This window comes from Nycticebus coucang, chromosome 18 (genome assembly GCF_027406575.1).
Source record: "Nycticebus coucang isolate mNycCou1 chromosome 18, mNycCou1.pri, whole genome shotgun sequence".
NCBI classification, from domain to species: domain Eukaryota; kingdom Metazoa; phylum Chordata; class Mammalia; order Primates; family Lorisidae; genus Nycticebus; species Nycticebus coucang.
The window spans coordinates 16,164,308-16,191,450 of NC_069797.1; the positions used below are offsets into that span (position 1 = coordinate 16,164,308).

A 27,143-nucleotide genomic window follows, 5' to 3' on the forward strand; every position below is an offset into this window, starting at 1 on the left:
CATGTCACACAGACCAGGTTTCAAAGTATTAGGTCTTTAAAATTAGTAGTGATGACCCAAAAGTCTACTAGCATATCATTTCTTAAGAGCAGATGATTTTATTCTATAAAACAAGATCTGACGTCATGTTCTTCCCAGAACATTGAAGATAAGAGGTTTCCCGTGTTTGAAACCAAGGCCCAAGAAAACTTGAAACACATTTGGATTTAGACCTTCAAAGGATCCAGAGTTAAAATATCATTATAAGAAATTCTAACTACAATTGCCCACTTGTGAGCCCTAGGAGCATCTTCCATTTTTTTTTTTCTGTAATAAAATACATGTTTATTTTAAGGAATTTGTAAAGCACAAGCAGCAGTAATAGAATCACTCATAATCCTACCCAGAGGTAAACGTGGAATGTTTAACCTATAGTCCTTCCTGATTTCCTTCCAGTCTTTTCAATGCATTTTTAAAAATACTGTGCAATCTTATCTATCTGCACCTGCCAAGCCTGTTTTCCTATCTGAAACATTTCTCTCAGCCCTGAGATATGTTTCGAATGTTATAAAAACACTATAATAGTTACAAGTATGTAAATATGCCAGAATTTACTGAATCATTCCATCAATAGTAGAGTTTTAATTTTTTATGCTTTTTACACTACTGCAGAATCATTAAAGGATACATGGAGGAAGTTTATCAATGTTGGAAACAAATCCTGGTGGCTGTCCTCACCAACTGCCCAACCACTGACCTGTCCTGAGACTTGAGTAGACAACGGCGGAAACACTGGACCCTACTCTGAGTTGTTGTGAGGATTCATCAGGAGGGTCTGCATGGTACTGCACAAATGTCACAGGATGTACTTTAAAAAACAGCATCTTCCAAAACCAAGCCTGTACGCACACCTGTCTGCAAAGGAGACCGTGTGCATGAGATTCTGAACACAATAAGCTCAGGCTGCTCCCACGTTCCTTTCTTAGACTGTCCCTTTTCTGGTCTTGTTTGGACTAAGTATGTTACATAGGAGTCTATAAGGGCTTTTGCAGATACGGAAACTTGATTTCTTTCAACACAGAGCACACAGCTCACTGTAAAGAACTTTCTCTTACCCTTTCTGCTGAAATTGCAGTAAGGAAACAAAATGAAAAGTATTCTGTTGGCAGAAATTTCATTTTATGCTCCTTGTGGTTAAGGGTACATACAAGATACTCAGTTATCTTAAATGCATGTGACATTTTTATTTTTATTGAAGTCAGCTGCAGCTAATTAGCATTTCTGAAACCATGTAAACTGAAGGAAAGAGAGGGGCCCTGAGGCTGCAGAGATAACAGGGTCTGGGAGGGCAGAGCCATGGAGGCATCTGACCGTGACTGACCTGCTAAGGACCCAGTTCAAATATGGCTCTGCCCCTCTTAGGATCCATTTCCCCATCTGTGAAATGGGGCTGCAAATAGCACCCAATTCATACAGATGCTGCAGTGAGTGAATTAAAATAGTGCCCATATAAAGCCCATCGTGACAGAGGGTGGCTTCTGCGGCTCTCCTTCTTCCAGACCCACAGCAGGAATGTGTTTCCATGCTCCATCTGGAGTGGGGAGTGGACATGTGATTCACGCTGGCCAATGAATTGATAGAAGTGGCACTTCTGGAACACATAGCAAGAGCCAGAGTCCTCATTTCCTGTCTCTTCCGGTCACAGAGGCAGGTATGGAACAGAACTTAAGGCAGCCAGGTCCTAGAAGAGCTGTTTCTACCCCAGCTGGCAAGTGCTGTAAGCTGCCAAGATTTGGGTCCTTTTGTTACAGCAGCTTAACCTACACTAGCCTGCGTGATACTCTAATTAGTAGTCACAATGTGGGTTGAATGAGTGAAGCCATTACAGTTACTGATACCTCGAGGTATTTCCTTCAGTCATGTTCTTGGTTAAATACAGAAAAACTAGGTCTGATAGAAGAAAAGAGGACAAATGGGTATTCATTTCCATTTGTGATTTCCAGGTACTTAGGAATATAAATATAGCACAACAAATGCTTCACGTCAAAGCAGCTTTCAGCACAGCAAGGGATAGTGGTAATAGCTATCATTTATTGAATGTTTCTTATAACCAGGGCTTAGGCTAAGGATGTTATATTTATTATCTCACTTAGCCTGAGCAATAATCCCATAAAGCATGTACCGTTCCAGTAAGGTAGGATGAGAATTCCTGATTTCTTTGCTATTCCTCCCCCTGTTGTATGATGGGCTTTAAAAAAAATTAAAAACTAAAATTTGTTGTCTTTACGATGCTCCTCTTTGAGGGATCTAATTACTATGGAGGACAAAGAGAATCTATAGCCGTCTCCTGTGATGGACACAAAGACTGACATTCTCAAACCTGGACACTGGAAGATAAGGAACAGCAGAGGGAATCGGGGTTTAAAGCACAGTGCCCAGTGGGAGAGGAGAAAGAGAATACTCCTGGGATTCAACGGTGGTAGAGGTTCCCCATCCCCTGTCACGTCCAGGGAAGACTCATCCTAGCCAATGAAATAAACAGAAGTGACATTTGTGAATTCCAGGCCAAGATATTTAAGAGCCAGTATGCCATTTCAATATTCTCTCCCCACCTTCAGCAGTGCCTGGAGGGGAAGATGGATATAGGAGATTCCAGAATCACACATGATGGAGAGCTGTCCTAGGCGTCACCCTGACTCCCATCAGATTTCACATGAACTTAAAGTAAACTTCTGCTACGTTAAGCCACTGAGATGCCAGAGCTCATGTGTTATCACAACAGAGCCTAACCTATCTTGACTAACAAAACACAGAAGACTGAAGACTAGGAAAAGAACAAAATGAACCCAAGCAAATCAGAGGAAGGAATCTGAAGTTTAAAAAAGCAAAATTTGGCTGAGCGCAGTGGCTCACGCCTGTAATCCTAACACTTTGGGAGGACGATGTGGGAGGATTGCTTGAAGCTAAGAGTTGGAGACCAGCCTATGCAAGAGTGTGACCCCATCTCTACAAAAAAATAGAAAAATCAGGCGGGGTGGTAGCTCATGCTTGTAGTCTCAGCTACTTATGAGGCTGAGGCAGGAAGATCATTTGAGCTCAGGAACTTGAAGTTGCAGTGAACTAAGATGACACTACGGCACTCTAGCCTGGGTGACAGAGTGAGACTCTGTCTCAAAAATAAAAAGAATACATAATAAAATTAAAACGCAGTATTTACTAGGAAAAAAATACTATCAAGAACTAATGAGAAAGAAATCTAAATGACAACAGACCCTCTGGGGCAAAGCTAGGCAAGAGGAATAAAGAGAAAGGAATGTAAATTAGAAATGACAATAGAAATACAATCATATACTCAGGAAGAGTCTACTAAACTTTAAAATCATGATAAGATGAATGCTATTTTTATTTATTTTGTAAAATAAATGTTATTCAAAGTGACCCAAGAGAACATAGAAAACACAAATAGCCCACTGACCGTTCAAGAAATTTGGAAAACTTTCAAAGAACTACATCCGCAAAATGTCCCTGGGGAGTTCTTTCCAACCTTCAAAGAAAGAGTAATTCCCCACCTCATTCTTTCCATACAAAAAGAGAGAAGTTCATTAATTCGCTTTACACTGCTATCAAAACATGACAGATACAGCAAAAGGAAATATTCAAATGCTTTCCTTATGAATATTGAATGCCAACTTCCTAAATAAAATAATAAAAAATTAAATCTAGTAGTATAGAAAAAAAATGAACAAACCACAGTCAAAACTGATTGCAGGAAGGCAACCAATACTAGAAAATCTATTGAGGTTCAAGCACCCAAAACACAAGGTTTAGGGACACTGTCATTGATGTACCCCCAGCACAAAGAATGATGTGTGGAACATACTAAGTGATCGATAGATATTTACAGAATAAATTATTGCATAAATATTAATATATCAAAAGGGGTGGGAACATTATGACTATCTGTATAGGCCATGATAACAAATCAAATTTAACTCTGATGCAAAGAAAAACTCGAAGTAAAATAATAAAAGTTTGCGATATGTAACATGATTTAAAAATCAAACTCTCAAACCAGCCATCATTTTGATTGTGATTAATAAGAAGACACAGATGCCCACATACTACATGGCTACAGTATTTCAACACTGTTCTCTAAGTCCTAGACAAGTCAATTAGATAAGAAAACAAAGTAAGTAAAAATTCTGGAGAGAAAGATACAAAATTATTATTTGTAGGAGACATGATTATCTACCTAGAAAATCCCACCCACTCCTTTTTTTTTTTTAAAGAAAACTATTTAAAAGTAATGAGATAGTTTGTGAAGATGACTGTTAAGATAATTATATAAAAAAATCAATTTAACTTCCCTAAATTCCAGTAATAAAAAATAAGACCAAATACAACTTCACTTGATCTTAGCCAAAAGGCTCAGAAGCTATGGGAAAAAATGTAACTTAACAAAAGATTCTAAGCACTGAAGCTACAGTAACAATAATGAAAAATTATCTAAAATTAACAGCAAAACTGTATAGGTCCTAATGGATAAAAACTCCTTTAAGGATTACATACAGCCTTGCATAAACGTACCCTATTTGCAGATGGGAAGATGTCAATTTCCACATTTAAAAAATACTAAGAAAGAGGCCAGGCATGGTGGCTCACACCTGTAATCCCAGCGTTCTGGGAGGCCGAGTGGATCACCTGAGTTCAGAAGTTCAAGACCACCCTGAATGAGAGCAAGATCCCATTTCTAAAAATAGCCAGGCACTGCGGTGGGCACCTATAGTCCCAGCTACTCAGGAGGGTGAGGCAAGAGAATCACTTAAGCCCAAGAGTTTGAGGTTGCTGTGAGTTATGATGCCACAGCACTCTACCGGGGAAACAAAGTGAGACTTTGTCTCAAAAAAATAAAATAAAATAATACTAAGAAAGAACAAAGAAACAATCACAGTCAAGAAAATATTTCTTTCATAGGGAGCAATTTGGAGCTTAGCTGAGCTTAAGAGAAAGCAAGATCCTTAGGCAAAGCCTATTGATTCTAATTCCCAAGGAACAGCTCTGGCTGAAGCTCAGATGCACAGCTCAGTGTGACTCCACCCCCACCCAATACATGGCGTCTTCGCACAAGGATTGACCCACCACTGCAAATCTGAGCAGTGGAGCCTATCCAACGTCTTGCCAGAACCAACAGACAGATCAAGGGGATGAACTAGAAATCCTAGAAATAAATATTAGTAGATGGCAAATCAAAACTACTTTGAGATATCATCTAACTCCAGTAAGTTTAGCCCATATCACAAAATCCCAAGACCAGAGATGTTGGCGTGGATATGGAGAAAAGGGAACACTTCTACACTGCTGGTGGGAATGCAAACTAATACGTTCCTTTTGGAAAGATGTTTGGAGAACACTTAGAGATCTAAAAATAGACCTGCCATTCGATCCTATAATTCCTCTATTAGGTATATACCCAGAAGACCAAAAATCACATTGTAACAAAATACTTGTACCAGAATGTTTATTGCAGCCCAATTCATAATTGCTCAATCATGGAAGAAGCCCAAATGCCCATAGATCCACGGATGGATTAATAAACTGTGGTATATGTACACCATGAAATATTATGCAGCCTTAAAGAAAGATGGAGACTTTACCTCTTTCATGTTTATATGGATAGAGCTAGAGCATATTCTTCTTAGTAAAGTATCTCAAGAATGGAAGAAAAAGTATCCAATGTACTCAGCCCTACTATGAAACTAATTTATAGCTTTCATATGAAAGAATATGGGGAAAGGGGAAAGGGAGGGGAGGGGAGGTGGGAGGATGGGCGGAGGGAGGGTGATTGGTGGGATCACACCTACGGTGCATCTTACAAGAGTACATGTGAAACTTACTAAATGTAGAATATAAATGTCTTAACACAATAACTAAGAAAATGCCAGGAAGGCTGTGTTAACCAGTGTGATGAAAATTTGTCAAATGGTATATAAAACCAGTGTATGGTGAAAAAATAAAAAAAAGATTCACGAGGTGGGGCAGCCAAATCATATTTGTAGCCTAATTCTTAAGTCTATAAGATGAAAATCCCCTGTTGTCAAAATTACCCTAAAAAATCAACAAAAGTTTTTAATAAGGGCCATAATGTATAGCTCTATGCGTATACTCTGGTCACTAAGGTATAATTATAAGGCAGTGTAAATGATGGGACCAAGAATGCGGACCACTGCATTGGCCACAGGGATGGCTGTTTTCTTCTTCTGGTATCTCCATTTAAATTGATATTTTAATTTTTCATCTACTGTATAGTTTAATTTATAGAACTTAAATCCATATTAAAAATAAAAGCAGTAATTATTATATTATTAGTAAAAATAAATAAATATTAGTAGATGAAATCTTTTAGCACATAATGATGACGATATTTCAATACAGTTGGTATAAATTAAACTATTCAATTTAAAAGTAGGGTAACTAATTTTAAAAAAATAAATGTTACACCTAATTCATGTCATATACCAAAATTAATAATTGACATTTAAAGATTTGATGGTAATTATTATAACTAGTTGTGAAAATGTCTGTTATTTGGGTCTAGGAAAAGTATTCCTAAACATAACATTGAAGCACAAACCATAAATTGATAGAATTAAAATCACAAAATACGTATTAGACTTCTACATTTAAAAAAAAAGGCATAAAACAAAATTAAAACAAAACTATAGGGAGATAATCTGTGGCATATGACAGAGCGTGCATATGTTTAATGTAATAAAAACTATTAAAAAACTATTATGAACATGACTTTAGAAAATGGAGCAAAGACATATGCAGGCAATTCAGAAAAGGCAATAAATGCCAAACATCAAAAATGCTCAACTTCACTAGAAATTAGAAGGTTAAAGGAGAATTTTCTGTTTCCACCCATATAACTAACAAAGCCGCGATGTTAGCTGTTGATAGGGATGGAAAAAGGAGATTGACAAGGGAAAATAATGTGTACCTGTCTGAATATATAAAACACACACATGCACAGTCTTTGACCCAACAATTCCACTTCTAAGACTTTGTCCTAGGAATTAAATAGGTGAGAAATATTTGGTAAATGATTAACAAAATAAATCAGTTAACTACTGTAAAATAATAAATGACCTTGAAAAATTATGCTGTAGATATATTGTTAGTGACAAAGAAGGATCATATTCAAGATGCAACATGAAGAAAAACAAAACTTATAAAACTACTATGCACTGTACGGACTCCACTCTTTTCTAAGAATATTCTAAGAATGTCTGTTAAAACTTAGAAGACTAGGATGGCGCCTGTGGCTCTGTGGGTAGGGCGCCAGCCCCATATATGGAGGGTGGCGGGTTCGAACCTGGCCCTAGCCAAACTGCAACAAAAAATAGTCGGGTGTTGTGGCGGGCGCCTGTAGTCCCAGCTACTCAGGAGGCTGAGGCAAGAGAATCACCTAAAAAAAAAAAAAAACTTTGAAGACTATACTGAAAAGATTAACTGTGGTCTCAGGTCAAGAGATTTTTTTTTTGTTGTTGTTTGTTTGTAGAGACAAAGTCTCACTTTATCCTTTATCGCCCTCAGTACAGCACGGTGGCATCACACAGCTCACAGCAACCTCCAACTCCTGGGCTTAGGCAATTCTCCTGCCTCAGCCTCCTGAGTAGCTGGGACTACAGGTGACCGCCACCATGCCCGGCTACTTTTTTGTTGCAGTTTGGCCGGGGCCAGGTTTGAACCCACCACCCTGGGTATATGGGGCTGCAGCCCTACCCACTGAGCCACAGGCACCACCCAAGGTCAAGAGATTATGAGATGTATTTCTCCATTTTTGACCATCTCATAAGTTTATGATTTTTCTGCAATAATTTCACATTTAAATATTATTTAAACACTAAATAGTATACATTAAAATATTATATAACCAAAAAGACAGTTTAAAAAAAGTAAATTGAATTCTGTGGGAAAATAAACATTTATTCTAAAAATAAGCTCTAAAGTTGGAAAATGAAAGCAAAAACATCTGCTTCCTGGACAGAAGGGAGTTTTAAATTGCTAGACAGCCATAAGCTTCCCAAAGGCAGTGGGGCTCTGGGTGCCCCCTCGGCCGGATGCCCCGTGCCCCGGGGAGCTCCGGATTCTCCTGCTCCCTCCGTAACCTTTTCTCGCTGCCTGCAAATACCTCAAGGCAGAGCTGAACCATAATTTTATTATTTTTTGTCCTTATCAAACAGTATTTGAAATAACCTGCTCTTGATTATGAACAAAAGGGATGCTTATGGATCCCCTCTAAAAGAGAAAGGCATAAATAGCTCTGATAGTCACATGGCTACTGATTCCTTTTTTCTAAAGGGGAAAAAAGAATAGTCCTTATCATTCACCATTAAAAAAAAAATCTTGATAAATTTCTTTAGTGGAGAACAAATGAGAGGAGAAATGATTGACTGCTATTTAAGAGCATGGCTTCCTCTCAATGACTTGCAGGTCTAGGATAACAGAGTTCTGCAGGAAATCCAGCAGCCTCAGGCCGACGGCTGAAGCCTGGCAGAAGGTGAAAGCAGGCAGATCTGCCCAGTAAGGAACTTAGGAGACAAGAGCAAAAAACATTCTCCCCGGATTTGCCAACCCAGTGATCACAGGTTAGCACATTCTGTGATGCCCCAGGTCGACACTGCACCGTATGTAGGCTGTTAAGCCGGGGCTTCTGCAAAACTCTCACGAAGAACTTTGCTCTGAGACCTAATCCGTGTGCACAGTGCTCCTGGGAGGACAGGTTTGGGTCTGTGCAGGAAGCCTAGGCAGGGCCTGTGTTGGTCTGGCCCAGCCAAGCCACAGTCAGGGTAACAGCAGCGAGGGAACAAAGCAGTCCCATGACTTATATGGAATTGGTTTTGACTTTTCCCTCATGTCCTATTGATTGGGTCATGGCTCTTAGAAGGCTGCTAAAGGGCAGGGCAGGATCTCGGAGAAACCTTCAAGGAAAAGATCTTCACTGGCTTTGGCTGCTGGGGCCTAAGCAGAAATGTCTGCAGCGTCGGCGCTCCTGGAAGCTGCTGGGGCCTCAGCACCTACCTCGCCACCACTGGCCAATGCTGGGACCTCTGCAGATGGACTAGAGAACTGCACAGCAGCAATGATCTTGGCAAGGCTGGGCACCAGAAACCAAGCCACCTAGCGTTGCGGGCTGAGCAGTCTAGGAATGAAAACCAGAGCTCTGGAGACAAAAGTTTGTGTTTGCCTCCCAACTTGTAGCCTCTAAAACCATACAATCCTACCAGACCCAACCATGTCCCTTCCACATGCCCACAGCTCCTTGCCTGCTCCCAGGCACCTTGACTATTTTACACAAGAGCACAGGGTCCATTTGGGCCATACTGGGCAGTGGCCTTCGCTATCTGCTCCTAAGAAGCCCTTTCTGATTAGGACGTTAACATTTTTTGAAACATTGAATGGGCAAGCAGAAAAGGAAAATGACAATGAATGCCCTCAACCATGTGCTGAGCACCCCAGTGCGACAGGCTCCCTTCCACCTCCTGACAGCCCTCCGAGGTGCAGGCTCACCAGACCAAGGTGACAACTTTACTTCTTGATTTCTCTTAGCTGGTCTCTTAGGAGCTAAATTTCAGCTCAGGGCTTTCTTCCAACCAATATAAACCCAATATTATTTCCAAGAAAAATATTCTATGCCTTTCTGGATGCTTAATACCCCAGCAACTACAGGACTTTCTTGAAGGTAAAAAATTGTACCATAGATCAAGCATGCACTAATTTCTCACTTCAATCTTACTGTGTGCTTCCAAAACTCGTCAGTACAGCTACCTGTTCCTCACTGCTCTGAACACCATTCCCATCACAAAATTAAAGAACTACTGTGTCAAGAGCTTTCTCCATCTTTGAACTACTTGGTAAGACTCCCCAGTCTATAACGCCTGGATCTTTTGTTCATTTATTTATTCTGTTGCCAGTGAATTTCAGAGAACCTACTACCTGAGGCAGCATCAGGGCAGCTGTCCCTGCCCCCAAAGAATTTTAAGTCTAGGGTTGAAGCTAAGTAAGAAAAGATAAAAATTATAATACAATCTAATCATTGTAACCATAGCATGCCTTTAGAATGCAGGTTCCAGGCGGTGCCTGTGGCTCAACGAAGTAGGGCGCCAGCCCCATATGCCGGAGGTGGCGGGTTCAAACCCAGCCTCAAAAAAAAAAAAAAAAAAAAGATAGAACGCAGGTTCCGAGAGAATGGGTAATTTGTTTGCTCTGTATTGCAATGTTCCCCAAACCAGAGCAGTGTCTGACACACAGAAGGCATCTAACAAATAGGTACTGAATGAATAAACGAATGTGGCCAGGCCTCAGAGCATATAATCCAATAATAGTTATAACATTTGCCCAAAGATACTTGTAGCTGCTACTTACTATGCATTTCCTAGTCCTGCGCACTGTTAGGCACTTTCCAGAGGTAATCTTCTCATGTCATCATTACCACAATTACCACATTAGCACAGTGCAATCCTTATTATTTCCATTTTGCAGAGAAAAAAAAAAAACTTATGTGCAAACTTCAACTTAAGTTGTACATTCCATAGTCAGTGGGCGACAAACCCAATCCGCCCCACTGGGAAGCCTGTGCACATGGTGGCCAAGGAGGAGGCACATGGTGGCCAAGAAGGAGGACTGAAGTGACAGGATACACAGGGGCAGCTTCCCAGAAGGGCAAAGACTGGGGAACCAGACCAAGGAGGAGAGGAAACTTTTCCCAGTTAAATACAATAGGTTTTATCAACTCTTTTCACAGTTGCTGATATGAACACTTCAAGAGAAAGTAACCCAACAGAGTATGTTTAAGCAGGGAAATTCTCACATTCTTAAAATAACTGGAGTGCTTCCCTATTAATTTTATATGCAGGGCTCCAGGACCTGCAGCGTAGGGAAGACCAGCCACATGGAAGAGCAACTCTCAAGTATATCTATCAGTCCTCCAAGAGAGAGGAAAGTCCCTATTTCATAAAAACACATGGGTAAGACTCAAGAAAGTGCTTTGTAATTGCATACCTAAAAGTCCAAACTTCCAAACCTATGTGCTTCTACTGACTTAAGACATTAAGAAGCAAATTGTGGCCCTTTTATTCCAAGACACACAGAATCATGACTCCAAATATGGTCAATAAGATAAAGATGCTGCTTCTTTCATTTGCCCTCAAGGACTCTAGACTAAACTGCTTTAATCTTGGCAATAAACATTGACTGAGCATCAATTATCTACAAGGCATTGTACTATATACACTAGGGATACAATGGCAATCAATACATTCTATCAGAAGCAGACAGACAAGAAAATAAAAAATAAGAGCATTGGGAACAGTGATTAGTGCTGTGCAAAAATGGAAAGGATGATGGGTTGGAGAGCATGGGCCATGGAGGGCCTCTCAAAGGCCTTCTCACTAAGACTAAAAGGATGGGGAAAGGTCCCTGGGAGGAGCACATCCTCAGCAAGACAAGGAAGATGGGAAAACAGCAAGGACAAAAGCCCCAAGATGGATATGAGTTTGGGGTGTTTGGGGTCATAAAGGCCATGTGGCTGGAGCGCACTGAAGAAGAGTGTAGAACGGATGAGTATGGGGAGACCCACAGGGGCCAAATCAGGTATGGCCTTGTAGGCCACTGGCCAGATTTGAGATGCTAACTGCAATGAGAAGTCATTGAAAGCTTTTATTAAACAGCCAGGTAACATGGACTGGTTTTTGCTTTAAATGGTTCACTCTGGATGTCATCAACAGGGATAGAGGCCCACCACTTTACCAGGTACACAGCACAATGGTTAGCATCTGAGAAAGAGACAAGAATTCATGCATATGCCAACATCCACCAGAGTCCCAACCAAAAAGTGGATGGTGCCCTTGGTGACCAGCTGCGTAGACTTCCAAGAACGTGCTCTCAATAACACAACTCTTTTTTTGAAACCCAAGTTTCCCTCATCCTTTTCCATTCCCTCCATGGTGAGGCTCAAAAATATTCCCCCTTTAAAAGAAAGAATATCTGTGCTTCAGGGAGGCCAGGGAAGAGGCATAAATACCCTCCAAACATTTAGATTCTAGCCCTGAACTCAAAGCCAGAGACCAAGAGAAACAGGCAATCTAAGTCTAAAGTCAGGGGCTTCCTGGTCACTTGGTGGGTCTGATAGGATGGGAGATGCCAACCTACAGGGAGATAAAGAAGACATTAAATGCCGGTCAGCCTGACTGTTACCCACTTAACAACAAGCACCGGGAAAACACTATCTCGGCATCCAGCATATCAAGGCAGTCCACGTGAGGCTATATTTATGGCAATACCATGCCAGAAATCTGGGCTAATCTGACTCTGCTATTCATAAATTCCCCCTCATGTTAAAGCACATGTGTTTGGGAAGGAAAACTGAATCCAAGTCAATTTTAGACATTGTTACTTGGAAACCATCTGGAGTCCCTGGAAGCATAAGAAGCCACAGCATCCCCTGCCCTCAAATGCCCACTGTAACTAGGGCAGTATGCTTAGACAGGAGTTTAGATGTCCCCTATTCACCAGAGACACCCCCACCCCCACCCTAGCAGGTGCCAGCTCAGGCTCCACTTCCCACCCAAGAAAGGTATTTGGTTTCTTGATAAACCTAGTGGAGAGCTCTCCATGTGTTGAACGTGCACTTGAATTGCACCCAAGGCTGGGTTCTTTGCTTTCCGATTGCTTTAGAACTGCACACCTTCATTCCTTTGCCACAGTAGCAAGGGAAAACCCTCCCCGGGAGTAGGGGTTCCTCAAAAATTAATCCCCTAATCCCCTCTCCCTAACAATCCTGTGTTCAGAAAATATCTGGCTTTAGTAGAGACCCACCAAAAAATCCTTATGTAACCTTAATAGATGTTGGCACCCCGCAGAGCCGCTCCTGGTGTCACCAGCCCAGATGTAGTCCATTTACATCGTGATGACAGCAAACTGGGTCTCAAAGCTTCCCCTGGGGACCTGGCTCTTCTTTCCTTTGGTGCTTCGGTCCCTCTCCCTACCTGGCTGCCATCCTCTGCTATCTCATCTTCCAGAGGAGTGGGCCTCCTTTCTGAAGCGTCCTTCCTCCCCCTGAAATCAGACTCAGGACCAAGCCCAGAGCAGCGCCATTCCACCAGCACCTTCCCTCTTTTCACACTCCCCACCCCCATCCTCTCCCCACCACCAAACGCCTTTTAAAAACGCGGCTAGGAAAGTGATCCAGAATCTGGTACAGTCATAGTCCCTGAAAACAAGCACGGCGGAGGGGCAGGCCGACCAGGCCCAACACTTCCACTGGACCCAGGAGCAGCCCTGAACTCGGCGCAGGGGACGGGAGGGAAGGGATCTCCGGAGCCCGACTGCAGTTCGCCTGCCGCCAGCACAATCACAGCAAACACCTGTTTCCAGGAAGATACGCGGCCAGAGAGAGAAGAGAGTCCCGGGGAACGGCAGGGAGGACGAGGTGAAGGGGCAGCTGGGGACGCAGGTAAAGGATGCGTCACACTTTGCACGGGGCAACTGGAGCCCCGGAGCAGCAGGCAGCGAGCGAGAAGGGCTGCGGGGTCTGGGAAGTTCAGAGAAAAGGGGTCGCGCCCGCGAGCCGCGCCTGGAGCGAGCTGGCGCAGGGGGACGGACAGCGGGAGGAGGACTGGAGGCCAGGCGGGCTCCATCACCTGCGCGCCCCGGCCGAGGCAGCCTCGCGGGCGCGCACCGGCCCCGCCGGCCAGCGGGTGACCTACCTGCCCACCGTCTGGTTGGCCAGCTGGCGCATGCGATTGAACTGCTTCTTCATCGTGGCCCCGCTGCCGCGCTAGCCCGGGAGCTGGGGAAGGACGGAGCAGCCCGGAGCCCGCCGCAGGGTTACATGGCTCCCGCGCGGAGCCTCCCGGGCGACGGCGGCGGCACTGCGGAGCCTCCGGGAGCCGTCTGGCCCGCGCGCAGCTCCCTCCCGAGGGCACCACCGCCTACTCCTCCTCCCGACGCGCCGCCTCTTGCCGCATCCCCCTCACGCGCGCCGCGGCGCCCTCATCGCGATCCCGGGACCGCCCTGGCGCCCGGCCGGTCCGCGCGGGCTGTCCGCCCCCAGCCCCAGTCCGCCGCGGGCACCGGGAGTCTCCGCAGGCTGGCTGGCCGGCTGGCCAGGTGGTCGCCGTGCGCCTGTGCGGAGGGCGCCGGGCATGCTGGGACTTGTAGTTCCACGCCCAGTGCCCACCTTTCCTCTGTCCAAAGTTTGCAAGGACAGCGGGGTGCAGGGGTGGGAGAAGGAGGCGGCGCGGCCAGCAGCTCTGCCCTTTAGCATTCCAGCAAGGGAAACGCTTTCCCGTTTCAAAAATGGCCAAGTGGGACCAAGAATACAACAGCAAATAAAAAAAGTGAGCATCTGCCTCCCGTTGTATTTTAAGTGAATTTGAGCATCACTGTTATGAATTCTCAGGAGGGTGATTTATGCAGCAGGTACCGACCGGAGCTTATAAAATTGTGTAAGGTCACCGGATTAATGCTGAGGTGCGAGGTTAAGCTTGGAGCACGGGGCCTGATGGCAGATTTTGAACCAGGCATAGCCTGCCTTCCGAATGTCTGACCTTTAATGTTCACCAAACATACAGATAGGGACATAACATCTAATGGCCACCCTGTCTGGGACAGCTTTCTGACATGGTTCAGATTCCAGTCTCACATCTGTTCCGGTTTCCCTTCCTCCACCAGGAAACCCAGAGGCCTCAGCTGGGGCGCGCCCAGAAGGCCTTCAGTAGCCGCAGCCCATTTGGCATCAGTTAGCTCCTTGACGGGGAGCCGTGGCTTTCCTCGTTCTCTATATTAAGGACAAGAGAGGGGATTGCACTGAGGTTTTACCATTATGTAGCAAATAAGAGCAGTATTATTGGGTGCTAGGAACTTTGGATCAAAAAGATATGAATTCATGTATCATAATTCCACATACCTACTGTATAACCTTGGAAAAATTGCTTAATCTCTCTAAGCCTTGGTTTCCTCATCTCTAATAAAGAAATATGCTGCTTGATAGCAAAGTAGGAAAACCATGTGTTAATTTACCAACAATCAAATTACATATAAACTCCCATGTGATATATCGCCATATTCATTTACTACAAATATGCTTACAGTTAGCATAATAGAGAAAAACCCTATTACTACAACAGAATTACTAACTTAATAATAGAAGAACTTCTTCGAAATGCAGTATTTTGCATATGTTGATTATAGTCGCAAGATGTTCTAAATATGGCTGTAAGTATCTTGCTGGCTAGCTGAACAAAAAATGGTTTGAGGCATGTCTTGGCTGAGTGAACATAAAATCTTAATTAATTGTAAATTTAGCCTCTGCTTATTAGGTCAGACAGTTCCAGCCAAATAATAAGTGAAGGCATTGTTTGCTTTTAACCAACAGTGTTATACCTATAATGCCAATGTGTTTATATGAACTGAAGTTATTTTCCTTAAAAATTTAAAAACAAAAACAAGGCACTGTATGGTCTTAGTATGTATAAATAATAGTTAGACATTAAGGTCACTATATGACTTTTAGCAGCACCATCTCTGATAACTTCTACAACAGCATTAATACGATAATCCCTAGACACAGGTGCCTTTTTGAATCTAAATTAATTAAAATATAAAATTTAGTCCCTAGTCCAAAAACAATAGATGTTGGTGAACTGAAAATTAGTTCAACCTCTGTGGAAAACAGTATGGAGATTCCTCAAAGAATTAATGGTAGCATACCTACCATTTAATGCAGCAATCCCATTACTGGGTATCTAACCAAAGGAAAAGAAGTCGTTTTATCAAAAAGATACCTGCATTCAAATGTTTATTGCAGGAGAATTCATAATTGCAAGGATGTGGAATCAACTCATGTGTCTATCAATTCGTGAGTGGATTAACAAAATGTAGTATATGTATACCACGGAATACTACTCAGCCATAAATAAGGGTGAATAATCCCTTTTGTGGCAATTTGGATGGAATTTGAGACCATTCCCCTAAGTGAAGTATCTCAAGAATGGAGAAACAAACACCACAAGTACTTTCTAAGAAACTGGAGCTAACTGAGGGGCACACATGTGTGCAGAGGGCAGTAAAATCATCGGGGCAACAATGGGAGGAGGCAAAAGCCTACGAAATGGATACAAGGAACTCTATTTGGGTGATGGGCACACTTATAGCCATGGCTTAAGCAGTAAAAAAAACTATCCATGTAACAAAAACTTTTGTACCCCCTTCATATTTTGAAATAAAAAGTAATTAATTTTAAAAACCAAAAAAACAAAATTTAGTTCCTCAGTCATTCAAGTCACATTTTAAGACCTTAAAAGCCACATCTGGCCAAGGGCCTCTTGTGAATAAGGCACAGCACAGTGGTAGAACCTTCTTGTCCTCTCAGAATGTTCTACAGGATAGCAGTAGTCCTAAAGAATTCTGGTAGACAGCTCCAATATTGTACCAGCCGCTGCCTTCAATCCCAAGATGTTTCAGTTCCAAAAGGAAAATCTATGCTTCCTTGCTAAAGACAGACTACCCTGCCAGAGTGTGGTCCAATAATACTCTATTGAGTGATCGTTTCCCCACGTATTTCTTGTTCTTCTATGAACTCTCTCTCCACTCAGGAAGCAACCAGTACATTTTCTGCTTCCCACTCAAGGAAGTGAAGATAGTGCAGAAATAAGAGCTTCAGAAACACACTTGAGAGAACAGTTTTCAAAGAAGAGTTTGAGTTTCAAGAACATGGGCTTTAGAGTTTTGATACTCTATGTCATCAGAGTAGATTATGAAGAACATACTATCCTGCCTAGTCTAGATAAAGAATCTACAGACTGTAGGGTGTTAAGTATGGTGATGGGGACTAGAAAACAGATTCCATATTAATATCCCAAAATTTCACTGTCAGTCCCTCTGGGAAAGGATCTGGGATGGGGAGCCAAAGGAGAGGGGGAAGACCCAATGATGTCATCTCTCTTTGCTGCTCTCCTTTTAATAAAAGGATTTGTCCTATAAAATTTGAATTCAGGCCAAAGGCCACTCTTAAAGGCCTAGACGTCCACTATCATATTTTACTTTACCATTGAGGTCAAGATCGGTCATGAGATTTTCTTTGGACAATGACTGTGCTCAGAAGTGACCTGTACTACTTCTGATTGCTGCAGTTTTAAGAGTAATTTTGTGAATCCTGCCCCCTTTCTTTTTTCACTTTACCATAACACAGTCAATGAATAGTTAGGAGCAGCTGTGGTACAACCAGCTTGAGCGCAAAAGGTACCTTTGCAACAATTCAGAGGTTTGGGGATTGTTTGTTACTGTAACATAACTGAGTCTAAGCTGATGGCTAATAGTGGATATCTTCAAGAAAATGGCTTGCCTTCCCCTGTAGTCCACATGGAGGTTGGGTAAGCAGGCCGGAGGCAGATACATCTGCTTTGGGGGTGTGAGCCCCGTGGAGGAACCAATCCTCACTTCTGGAAGGCAGGCTCGGAGTGGCCAAGCTCAAAGTGCTCCTCTACCCTTCTAAGGCACCGGAGCAGGGTGGATGTCTACACGGAAGGCCCAAGGCACCTACAGCAAGCAAGGCCTGTGGCAGCGCCACACCTACTTACATCTGAGCCATGCACAACAACTTGGTGTGTGTCTGCAGGGATACAAATGTCCCTGAAAGAGCCAGATGTGAAAGCTGATGGGATTGAAAATGAGGAAGGAGAGGGAGGAGGAGGAGGCAGCATTGGCCAAGTTGGGGAATAAAGAAGACTGGATTGCCTGAAATTTAATTTTTGCTGCCTAGAAAAATAGAAATAAAATTGAGTTCACTTGCAAAAGAAGGAAAGTAGGGAAGGAAGGAGAAATAGCAGGAGGAGAAGGAGAATAACAAGGAGAAAAGAGGAAAGTAAACTTCATTTCTTAATACCTGACTTTGACCTGTCGGAGGATTACATTTTCCTCCTCCTGTTGACCTTCACTTTGGCCTTGTAACTTTGTTTTATCCAACAAAATAAAGAGTTGGGTTTTTTTTTACATGCTTTAGCAATATTATAGTGCTATTTATCTGAGATATGCTCCCTTAGATGTCTGATTTTCCATTTAGAAGCCCCCAGATTAGAATGGTTTTGGCCTCTTCATCCTGAGTGTGGGCATTCATAAGAACTGCCCTGGCCAACATGGAGTCTCTGGCTGCATGTGGTTATGTAAATGTGATTTTAAATTAGGTTAAATAAAGTAAAACGAGTTTCTCATTTCAAGTGTCTAATAACCACGTTTGGCTAGTGGCTGCCTTATTATACAGGGTAACAGAGAATATTTTCATCACCACAGAAAGTTCTATTGGATGACACCGGTCTATAGAACAGAATTCAGGCTGCAGTCTTGCATCACTTAACGAGAGGGATACATTTTGAAAAATGTGTCTTTAGGCAATTTCATCATTGTTTGAACATCACATAGTATGCTCACACAAGCCCAGATGGTAAGGCCTACGACGCACCGGGGATGTATGGTATGGCCTATTGACCCAAGGCTACAAGCCCACACAGCATGGTACCATACTGAATACCAGAAGCAATTGCAGCACAGTTGCTAAGTTCAGTATTTGTGTACTGAAGCATATTTAAACATAGACAAGGTGGAGTAAAAATACGGTATTATAATCTTATGGGGCCACAGTCACATAAACAGTTCATTGTTGACCCAAAGTCATTATATCACACATGGCTTTATAGGATCTAGCAGCAGAAAGGAAGCTGAATAGGAGGTTGCAGACTTACTCTGACATCATTATGGTCAGTCATTTTACCTGACTTCTGTATGCTGCTCTTTCCTAATCTACCATCTGGTTTATAGTACAAGATTTCTAAGCCATCGGTTTTGGGGAATCAATGAATTGGCCAGTCTACTTGATCAATAAATTGCTGTTGGTGTAGTTATGCCTTCAGTGTGTTGAAACAAATTCAGTGCTACAATACAGCTGAAAGATATTACATATCCTTTTCAGATTCTGATAACCTTTTTACCTGCAGGTAACAAACTTGCACCATGAAAGTGTATCAGTTAGTCCAAGGTATCTTTTAAACAGGATTAATGATGTTCCCATCTTCGGGCATGGTAGATGGCCTTTTTTGATCTATAGTTTTGCCATGGCCTCATCACTGGCAGTGCATGTTTCCCCAGCCAATACATGTAAACTTGGGGGTTGACTGTGAGACTACTTTGGCCAATGGCATGTGGATGGAAGTGACAAGTGCTATCTCTGCCCTGTGCTTTAAGAGGCTTTGTGCATTTCCCTCTTGCCTTGGGGAACATCTGCCAGCAGCATAAGAACTTGCCCCTGGCAGCTGCTTGTCTTTCATCTTGGGCTCCAGATGGCACTTGCTCAGCAGGCCGATGAAGACCTCAGAATAAAAAATTCATTTCAGGTGATTTTTAAAAGACAGACAAAACGAATAGATATGAGGAAAGGGAATAAGAAGAATCACACAACTTTGGGAATAAAAAATAAGATTTAATCACAGATGCAAAAATATGAAATATAATAGGAGAATGCTTTTTCAATTTTATGTTTACTTATGTTAAAGGAAATTCTTTATTTGCTTGGAAAAAGTGTGTGTGTATGTGTTTGTGTATGTGTAGGCGTGTGTGTATGTGTGTGTATGTGTACGCGTGTGTGTAATGTGTGTGTATGTGTACGTGTGTGTGTAATGTGTGTGTGTATGTGTAATGTGTGTATATGTGTGTGTATGTGTGTGTGGTGTGTGTATGTGTGTGTATGTGTAATATGTGTGTGTATGTGTGTGTACGTGTGTGTATGTGTGTGGTGTGTGTATGTGTGTGGTGTGTGTATGTGTATGTGTGTGTATGTGTGTGTGTATATGTGTATGTGTAATATGTGTGTGTGGTGTGTGTGGTGTGAGTGTATGTGTGTGTACGTGTGTGTATGTGTGTGTGTATGTGTAATATGTGTGTGTGTGTGTGTGGTGTGTGTGTGTGTGTGAATATGTGTGTGTGTGTGTGTATGTGTGTGTGTGTGTACTGCTACAGGTGCATCAAAAACAGGTAGGAAGCATGAGAGGACCAGGAACACAGAAGAAATGGGAAAAGTAGTCAGGGAACAACACCTCCCAAAGGAGTCAGGCCCAGATGGTTTTATGGGGAGCTCTTTCAAAACTTCAAGGAACAGATAATTCTTCTGCTATTTAAAGTGTTCCCTAGCACAGAAATAAAATGAAAGCATCCCAATTCATTTTGTGAAATTGGCTGAACTCTGTTATCAAGCCAGATGAAGATAGTGCAAACATGAAAATAGCAAACCAAGATCACTTACAAAAATAGATATAAAAATTATTAATAAATCTTAGTAAATAAAATGTAACAGTATGTGTGCTTATATATAAACATGTATACATCTTAGTGGTATTGAATAACAATTTGGATACTTCAGATACATTTAAAAAATGAAAAACACCCATATCTGAGTAACCAAGAAGACTCTGTGAATTTATAAATGTATTTCAAAAATAGGATCAGACTGTTGTTAGGACAATATGTTCTCTCTTATCTTCTGTTATTCTAAATATCTCTATGATTGATGTGTTAATGGTTAAAAAATGGTCGGTACATATACTTGTTTACTTAAGATCGAAATTAAAGAATTAAAATTTCTGTATCCAACTGTGCCATGTTTTTAAGCTGATTATAAATAGTGCCGAATTATCCTATAGATAAATAAAACGAGAACATTTTGCAGGCCCACCCCCAGTGTATAAATATGCCATTTTCCCCACCTGGGTAGTATGACTTTTAATAATCTTTCCAGATGTACATTTGAGGAAGAGCAATACTGTGCTGTTTTAATTTGCATTTGTTTTTACCACATTAATACATTTCCCCCCATTTCAAGGCCATCAGCATCTCTTCTTTAGTTAATTAATTTTTTGTGTGTCCTCAAAAAAATTTTGTGTTCCGATTTTTGGTTATAGGTTCTATATTTTCTTATGGATTTGTAAAAGCTCTTTAGTGGCGAATGTTTTCTCTAGTTTGGCCTTTCTCTTTCCACGTCTGTAATGTTGATTTTTATCTTCCAGGAGTCTTACATTCATAACATGATCAAATCCATCAATCTTTTCCTTTATGTTTTATACCTTGGGTTTAATCCTTAGAAAGCTTCCCTTATCCCCAAAGGTTAGAAATATTTGACTCTATTTTTTACCTAAAACATTTATGTGTTCATTTCTATTATCTATAGTAATTTTTACATTCAACATTTAGTACCAAAATGTTAACTAAATCCAGTAGTTTTGACTCATTTATCCTTCCAATATCAATGAGTTATAGAACAATTGTGTGTCACTCATGGAAATTAAAGAAAGGTCTCATTCATAGTCTTGGTTTTAAAAAATCACCTTGGCACAGGTGATTTCTGAGTGAGAGAAATCTTGGCCAGGCAGAATTTCCTATGTGTGGTAACCCTTTGGAGGAAATTAAGCTGAGATCTGTACTATTTCTAACATACTGCTTTCTTGGACATCTCAGCCATGAAATCTGGACCAACAGAATTCTCTCTGTGAGATTGAACAAACGGAAAAAGGACTCAGTAATTCATTATGATAGTGATGATGAAAAAAAAGATAATAATAAACCCTATGGCCTCATACTACTGTAAATGTATGAACATACCTTATCTTATTTAATCCTCAGAGGAGCTCTAGGATAGGGCTTTGTTGTTCCCATTAAACCAATGCTCAGAGGGTTTAGGGCAGTGTTTTCAACCCTTTTTATCTCATGGCATATTTGAACCTATAGTTAAACCCAACTTCCATGGCACTCTTAAAATTATGGCGATTAAAAAAACAAAAGAATATACTCACTGTGGTTTGAACTTATTTCAAAAATAATTAATTAACAATCTTTAAAAATTTCTGAGGCACACCTAAGATTCTCTCGCGGCACACGGGTGTGCCACAGCACACCAGCTGAAAATCACTGGTTAAGTTGTATTGCCTTTCAAGCACCAGAAGTGGGACTCAAACCCAGGTTTTCCTGGTTCAGACACCGGTCCTGCCATTCCAGGCTATTACTGTCTTAAAACAGGGAGACTAGCCTGAGAATTCAGAGAAAATATCTTCCAGTGAAAAAGTTATGCAGAAGTAAGGGAAATATTTTTTTTTCACTCTAATTTGTATTCCTGGTGAGAACTGGGAGAATGTTGCTTTAATATGACAGGAGCTGGTTGCCATGAGAAAGAGTCACACGAAACAAGAAAGAGTTCTTGGACAAGAAACACATGACTTACAACTAATGAAACTCAATAGAGACAGGAAATAGCTGATTTGGCACTGCCCAAAATGGAATTAGTGCAATAGAAGATGGACTGCCAGAATGCTCTGAGAATTCAGAAGGAAAAAGTATGAAATGTAATGAAAGGAAAAGAAACATGGATTTTTTTTCCAAAATATTCAAATATGTAATAGAATTTCCAGACCAGATGATGAAGAAATAAGCATAAAAATAGAGAAGAATATTTTGCAGAGATGAAGGCCCCAAATCAAAATAATATACCAAGCACTAGAAAATATTACAGCAGGTAAACAAACAAACAAACAAAATAACCGTAGGTGTATCTTGGTTAAACTTCTGAATTTCAAAGATGGATATAAGTATATACATAAGTACTAAATAGAAAACAGAAATTTGTCTCCAGAATAGAAAAGCTGATATTATCCTTATGCTTTGCATCTGTGGAGTCAATGCCGGTAAACTTTGGAGCAACATTACAAAGTTCCCACAGAAATAGGTTGCAAATCAAAGGTAACCCAGAAATGACCACATACTCACAAACAAGGATGAGAAAAGGTCATTTTCTGAAACTGGAAAGGTTTACCAACTAGTCATCCTTTCTGAAAAGAAAATATTACTCAAAAAATGATTGTTCTACTTAGTAAAGTGTCTCAAGAATGGAAGAAAAAGTACCCAATGTACTCACTCTTATTATGAAACTAATGTAGGACCTTCACATGAAAGCCATAACCCAGTTACAACCTAAGAATAGGGAGAAGGGGGAAAGGGAGGGGAGGGAGGGAGGAGGTAGGTGGAGGAAGGGGGATTAATGGGATTACACCTGCGGTGCATCTTACAAGGGTATATGTGAATCTTAGTAAATGTGGAATGTAAAGGTCTTAGCAAAATAACTAAGAAAATGCCAGGAAAGCTATGTTAACTAGTGTGATGAAAATGTGTCAAACGGTCTATGAACCAAGTGTATGGTGCCCCATCATCATACTAATGTACACAGCTATGATTTAATAAAAAAAAATTAAAAAAAATGATTGTTCTAAAAGAAATTAAAATAAAAAATAAGAGAGAGAAATTTCTTCATGACCTTGTGGTAGACAATGATTCCTTAAATATGACACCAAAAACTCTAATCACAAAGGAAAATTGATGACTTTGGTTCATCAAAGGATGCCATTGAGAGAATGAAAAAGCAATCCTCAGATGGAGAAAAGTTATTTGCAATACACATAAAATGTGGAAGAACTCAACTCCAGAAATATAAAGAATCCTACAAATTAATAGGAAAAAGGAAAATGGACAAGAGACTTGAGTAGGCACCTTACCACGGTGACTATCCAAATGGCCAAAGGATATATGAAAAGTTATTCAATCTTATTAATCATCCAATATGTGCCAATTGTTATTATAATGAAATGTCCACAGAATGGCTACAATTGAAAGAGACTGGCTAACCCAGTGTTGGTAGGGGTCCAGAGCAAGTGCAACTCTCATACATTTTGGTGGGAAGGAAATCAGTACAAGTGCTTTTCTGGTTTTTGAGGTTTTTGGAATAAAATCTTAATTCATTTTTCTTTCTGATAATATTGACAAACACTTTGGAGAACTATTTTGCAGCATCTGCTAAAATTAATCAGTATGCATACTTCATGACTCAGCAATTTCACATGTTCAACAAAAATGGATACATATTTGCAATAAAAGGCCAGTGCTAGGATGTATGTATTGTCAGTATTTGTAACAGTCAAAAGTTGAAAACAGTTGAAATGTCCATCATTGATAACATGAATAAATAAAAAATGATGGTGCAGTCACACAGTGGACTACCATACAGCAAGGAAAATTAATTCTTTCCTGCTTTACCCAACAGTGGATGAAAATATGGATGAATCTCACAGAGAAGGCTGCGCAAAAAAAAAAATCCCACATTCAGAAGAGTGCACACTATGTGGTTTCATTTGCATAAAGTTTTCAAACAAGCAAAACAAATCAGTGATAAGAGCTTACCTTATAGAAGATAGAAGTCAGAATAGACCTTACCTTGGGGATGTGGCAAAAGATTATGGTAGGGTACAGCGTCTATGGTTCTGGTAATAGAAATTGTCCTATTTCTTGATTTAAGTGATGGTTACATTGAGTATATTCATTTTGCAAAATGTCATCTAGCTCTACACTTGTGATTTTTTATCTTTTGTGTATGCATATTTCAAAAATTACTGTTTATATATAAATTAATAAACATAAATACTTGTAAAATATAAAGCAGTCGTCCAACTTATTGTTTATATCAAAGAGGAAATCAAGAATGTAATTACAGAATAGATAGGAAATATATTACAATGGGAGCATTGTATACAAACCCACAGTTTTATTTCAAAATTGTACTCAGAAGAAAATTCATAGAAAACATTTTCAACACTATCAGGGAAAAAGAAATGAATTAAGCTTTTATCTAAAGAAGCTCAAAAAGCAGAAAAATATCAAATCACTACCAGAAACATAGAGAAATAAATTAATAAAAGTAGTAGAAGAATATGAATAAGAAAGAAAGATAAAATGTATTAATAAATAGAAAAAATACTCTTTGGATAAAGCAGTAAAAGATAAAGATAAAATGTATTAATAAATAGAAAAAATACTCTTTGGATAAAACAGTAAAAGAAACAAATACATGACCAGCCCAAGAGTGAAAAACATCCATATACAACATTAAAAATGAGAAAAGGTTGTAGATTCAGATCTCAATCTGCAAACTCGGGACTATCTGCTATTTTGAGATCCAGTCTGTGGAGTAGCAGCAACTTAGTTTTAGGCATTTGAGAGTTATCTGCTTTTTCTTAGGTCAGGATTCAGTTTTCATGGGGATAGAATGTGCCACGGGTACCAGGCCTAGTGGGTGGAGCCGTCTGAGGCAGTTGAGCTTCTGGTCTGGGTTATCATACTTATTTGCCATTATCTGCTCAGAAGCCTGTGCCTATCCGATTTCTGGACGTCAGTTTATGTAGATCACTGTTAAGAGTACCTTCACTGCAGACCACAAGCCTTTTGGCAGGTCTCTCTCTCTCTTCCATCTAACTCCAATTCATGCCCCTACAAGTGCTCAAGCAATTCTACACCTTCTATGCCCTTCTAGGTGACAGGCAACTCATTTACACTGTCCAAGAAACTCCAGCAGATGTACTTTCTCAGGTGGCCAGAAACTGCCGTGGTTGAACAGACCTCTGCAGGTGGCTGGGATCTGTCTGTCTGCCTGGATCTCACAGAGCCCTTTTCTTTCTGACAGTCGGTACCTTGCTGTCATGCTAACCTTAGACACCTTTCCTTCCCTTAGGGAATTTGGTGGTGCAAATTTCATGGGTGCCTGGGGCAAGTGGGGAAAATACATAGGAAGGAGAGGAGGGAAGGAATTTCTTTGTTGGTTGATGATTAAAATGTCAGAGGCAGAGGTCAGGAAGATAATTTTAAGAAAACATGATGTACCTGTGTAAAGATCAAATCTTTAGTGGGTGTATACTGCTGGGCAGGTGCTGTGGCAGAGGCAGGGATATAGAGGTAAATACAGATAAGAATTTCTCTCAAATACTCCTCTCTCTTTTTCTTACCCCACTTCTTCTATTCTCCCAATTTCTAAGTCCTTTTGTTTTTCTTACTACCCCCTGGATACCACTGAATCTGCCCATCTTCCTCCACCTCTGTGGTCACCCTTCTGGTCTTCTGTCTGGATGTCACAGGAGCTCTCCCCACTCTAACCCCCTACCTTAGCTGTGCCACAATCTTCTGTTCCAACTGTTCTGCAATTCTTCCAGGATTTTGCCATGCACCTTATCTCTTTCACCTGTGAATTTCCTTTGGTAGGAATACTATCACCTCCTCATCTTGGAAGCACCCAACTCAGTGTCTACAAAGGCTTCCCCAGTCCCTTCCCTAAATATGTTGCTGCCTCCACTTGTATATACTAATATCACCCTGTATTTCTTATACCATGGTCTCTATCACTTTTTATTGAAACACAAATAGGAAGAACTAACATTACTGGGCATTTACTATGTGCCAGGTACTGGACAAAGTCTTTGGAAATATTATTTGCTAGCCTGTTGAACCTGGACACAGCTTTGAGAGATAGGTACTACATGTATTGTTCACTCCATTTTTCCAAAGGGAAAATTGAGGCTTAGAACAATTTTTTAAATTTGTCTTAAATTGTGTAAGTGGTAGAGATAGGATTCTAACTGAGGTCTTTCTCATCCCTAAGCTCTTGCTCTCTCTCCCGCTCATTCATTGACTGCGCATCAAGCTGAGGACGCCCTCAAAACCACACTCCATCCAGGCAGTGGTGACTCCTCTGGATGTCACCTGCGGAGAGGTTACTGGGAGGGGTTCCCTCTGCAGCCCTGTGGCTAGGTAGAAACACCTTGGCCCTGCCCGAGCTGTAAGCTCCAGCAGATGGTACGATATCTCCTCTGTATACTTCATCTCCATACTGCTATGTGCCCTCACTGCTGGTCCAAACTCTCACTGCTCCCTTCCCTCCACACTTGCTTTCTGGGATTAATCAATGTTCTCGCATCCACAGCCTCTGGAATTTGATCTCATCTGTTCTGCAACATTCTCAAGTGTAGGTTTTCCTATTTTCTCCCACCCACATTCCTTGGGTTTTGGCATTGGGGTTGAAATCCTCCATACTCCCATTCCTACTTCCATGCTATTATTAACCCACCTTCATGCAGGAGCTCCGGCTTATCAGAGGCTCCTGCTAGGGGGTTGGGGGCTCTACCACTGTCCCTCCTTCCTTCCCGTTGTCATCTTCATACTTCCTGGTTATTTCTCCTCGTTCATCAACAGGT

The 27,143-nt window shown here is 41.1% G+C and overlaps 1 protein-coding gene across 5 annotated transcripts in view; it reads right to left on the minus strand.

The window, feature by feature from the left end:
* Window positions 1-14,140, minus strand: part of ARHGAP44 (Rho GTPase activating protein 44) — a 189,314-nt gene extending 175,174 nt beyond the window's left edge. For all 5 annotated transcript variants that reach the window (XM_053568021.1, XM_053568024.1, XM_053568020.1 and 2 more), the window contains exon 1: window positions 13,749-14,140. In XM_053568021.1, the coding sequence (XP_053423996.1) occupies window positions 13,749-13,801 (53 nt within the window). In that variant the 5' untranslated portion in view covers window positions 13,802-14,140. The remainder of the gene's footprint in view (window positions 1-13,748) is intronic.
* Between the last annotated feature and the right edge of the window lie 13,003 nt (window positions 14,141-27,143).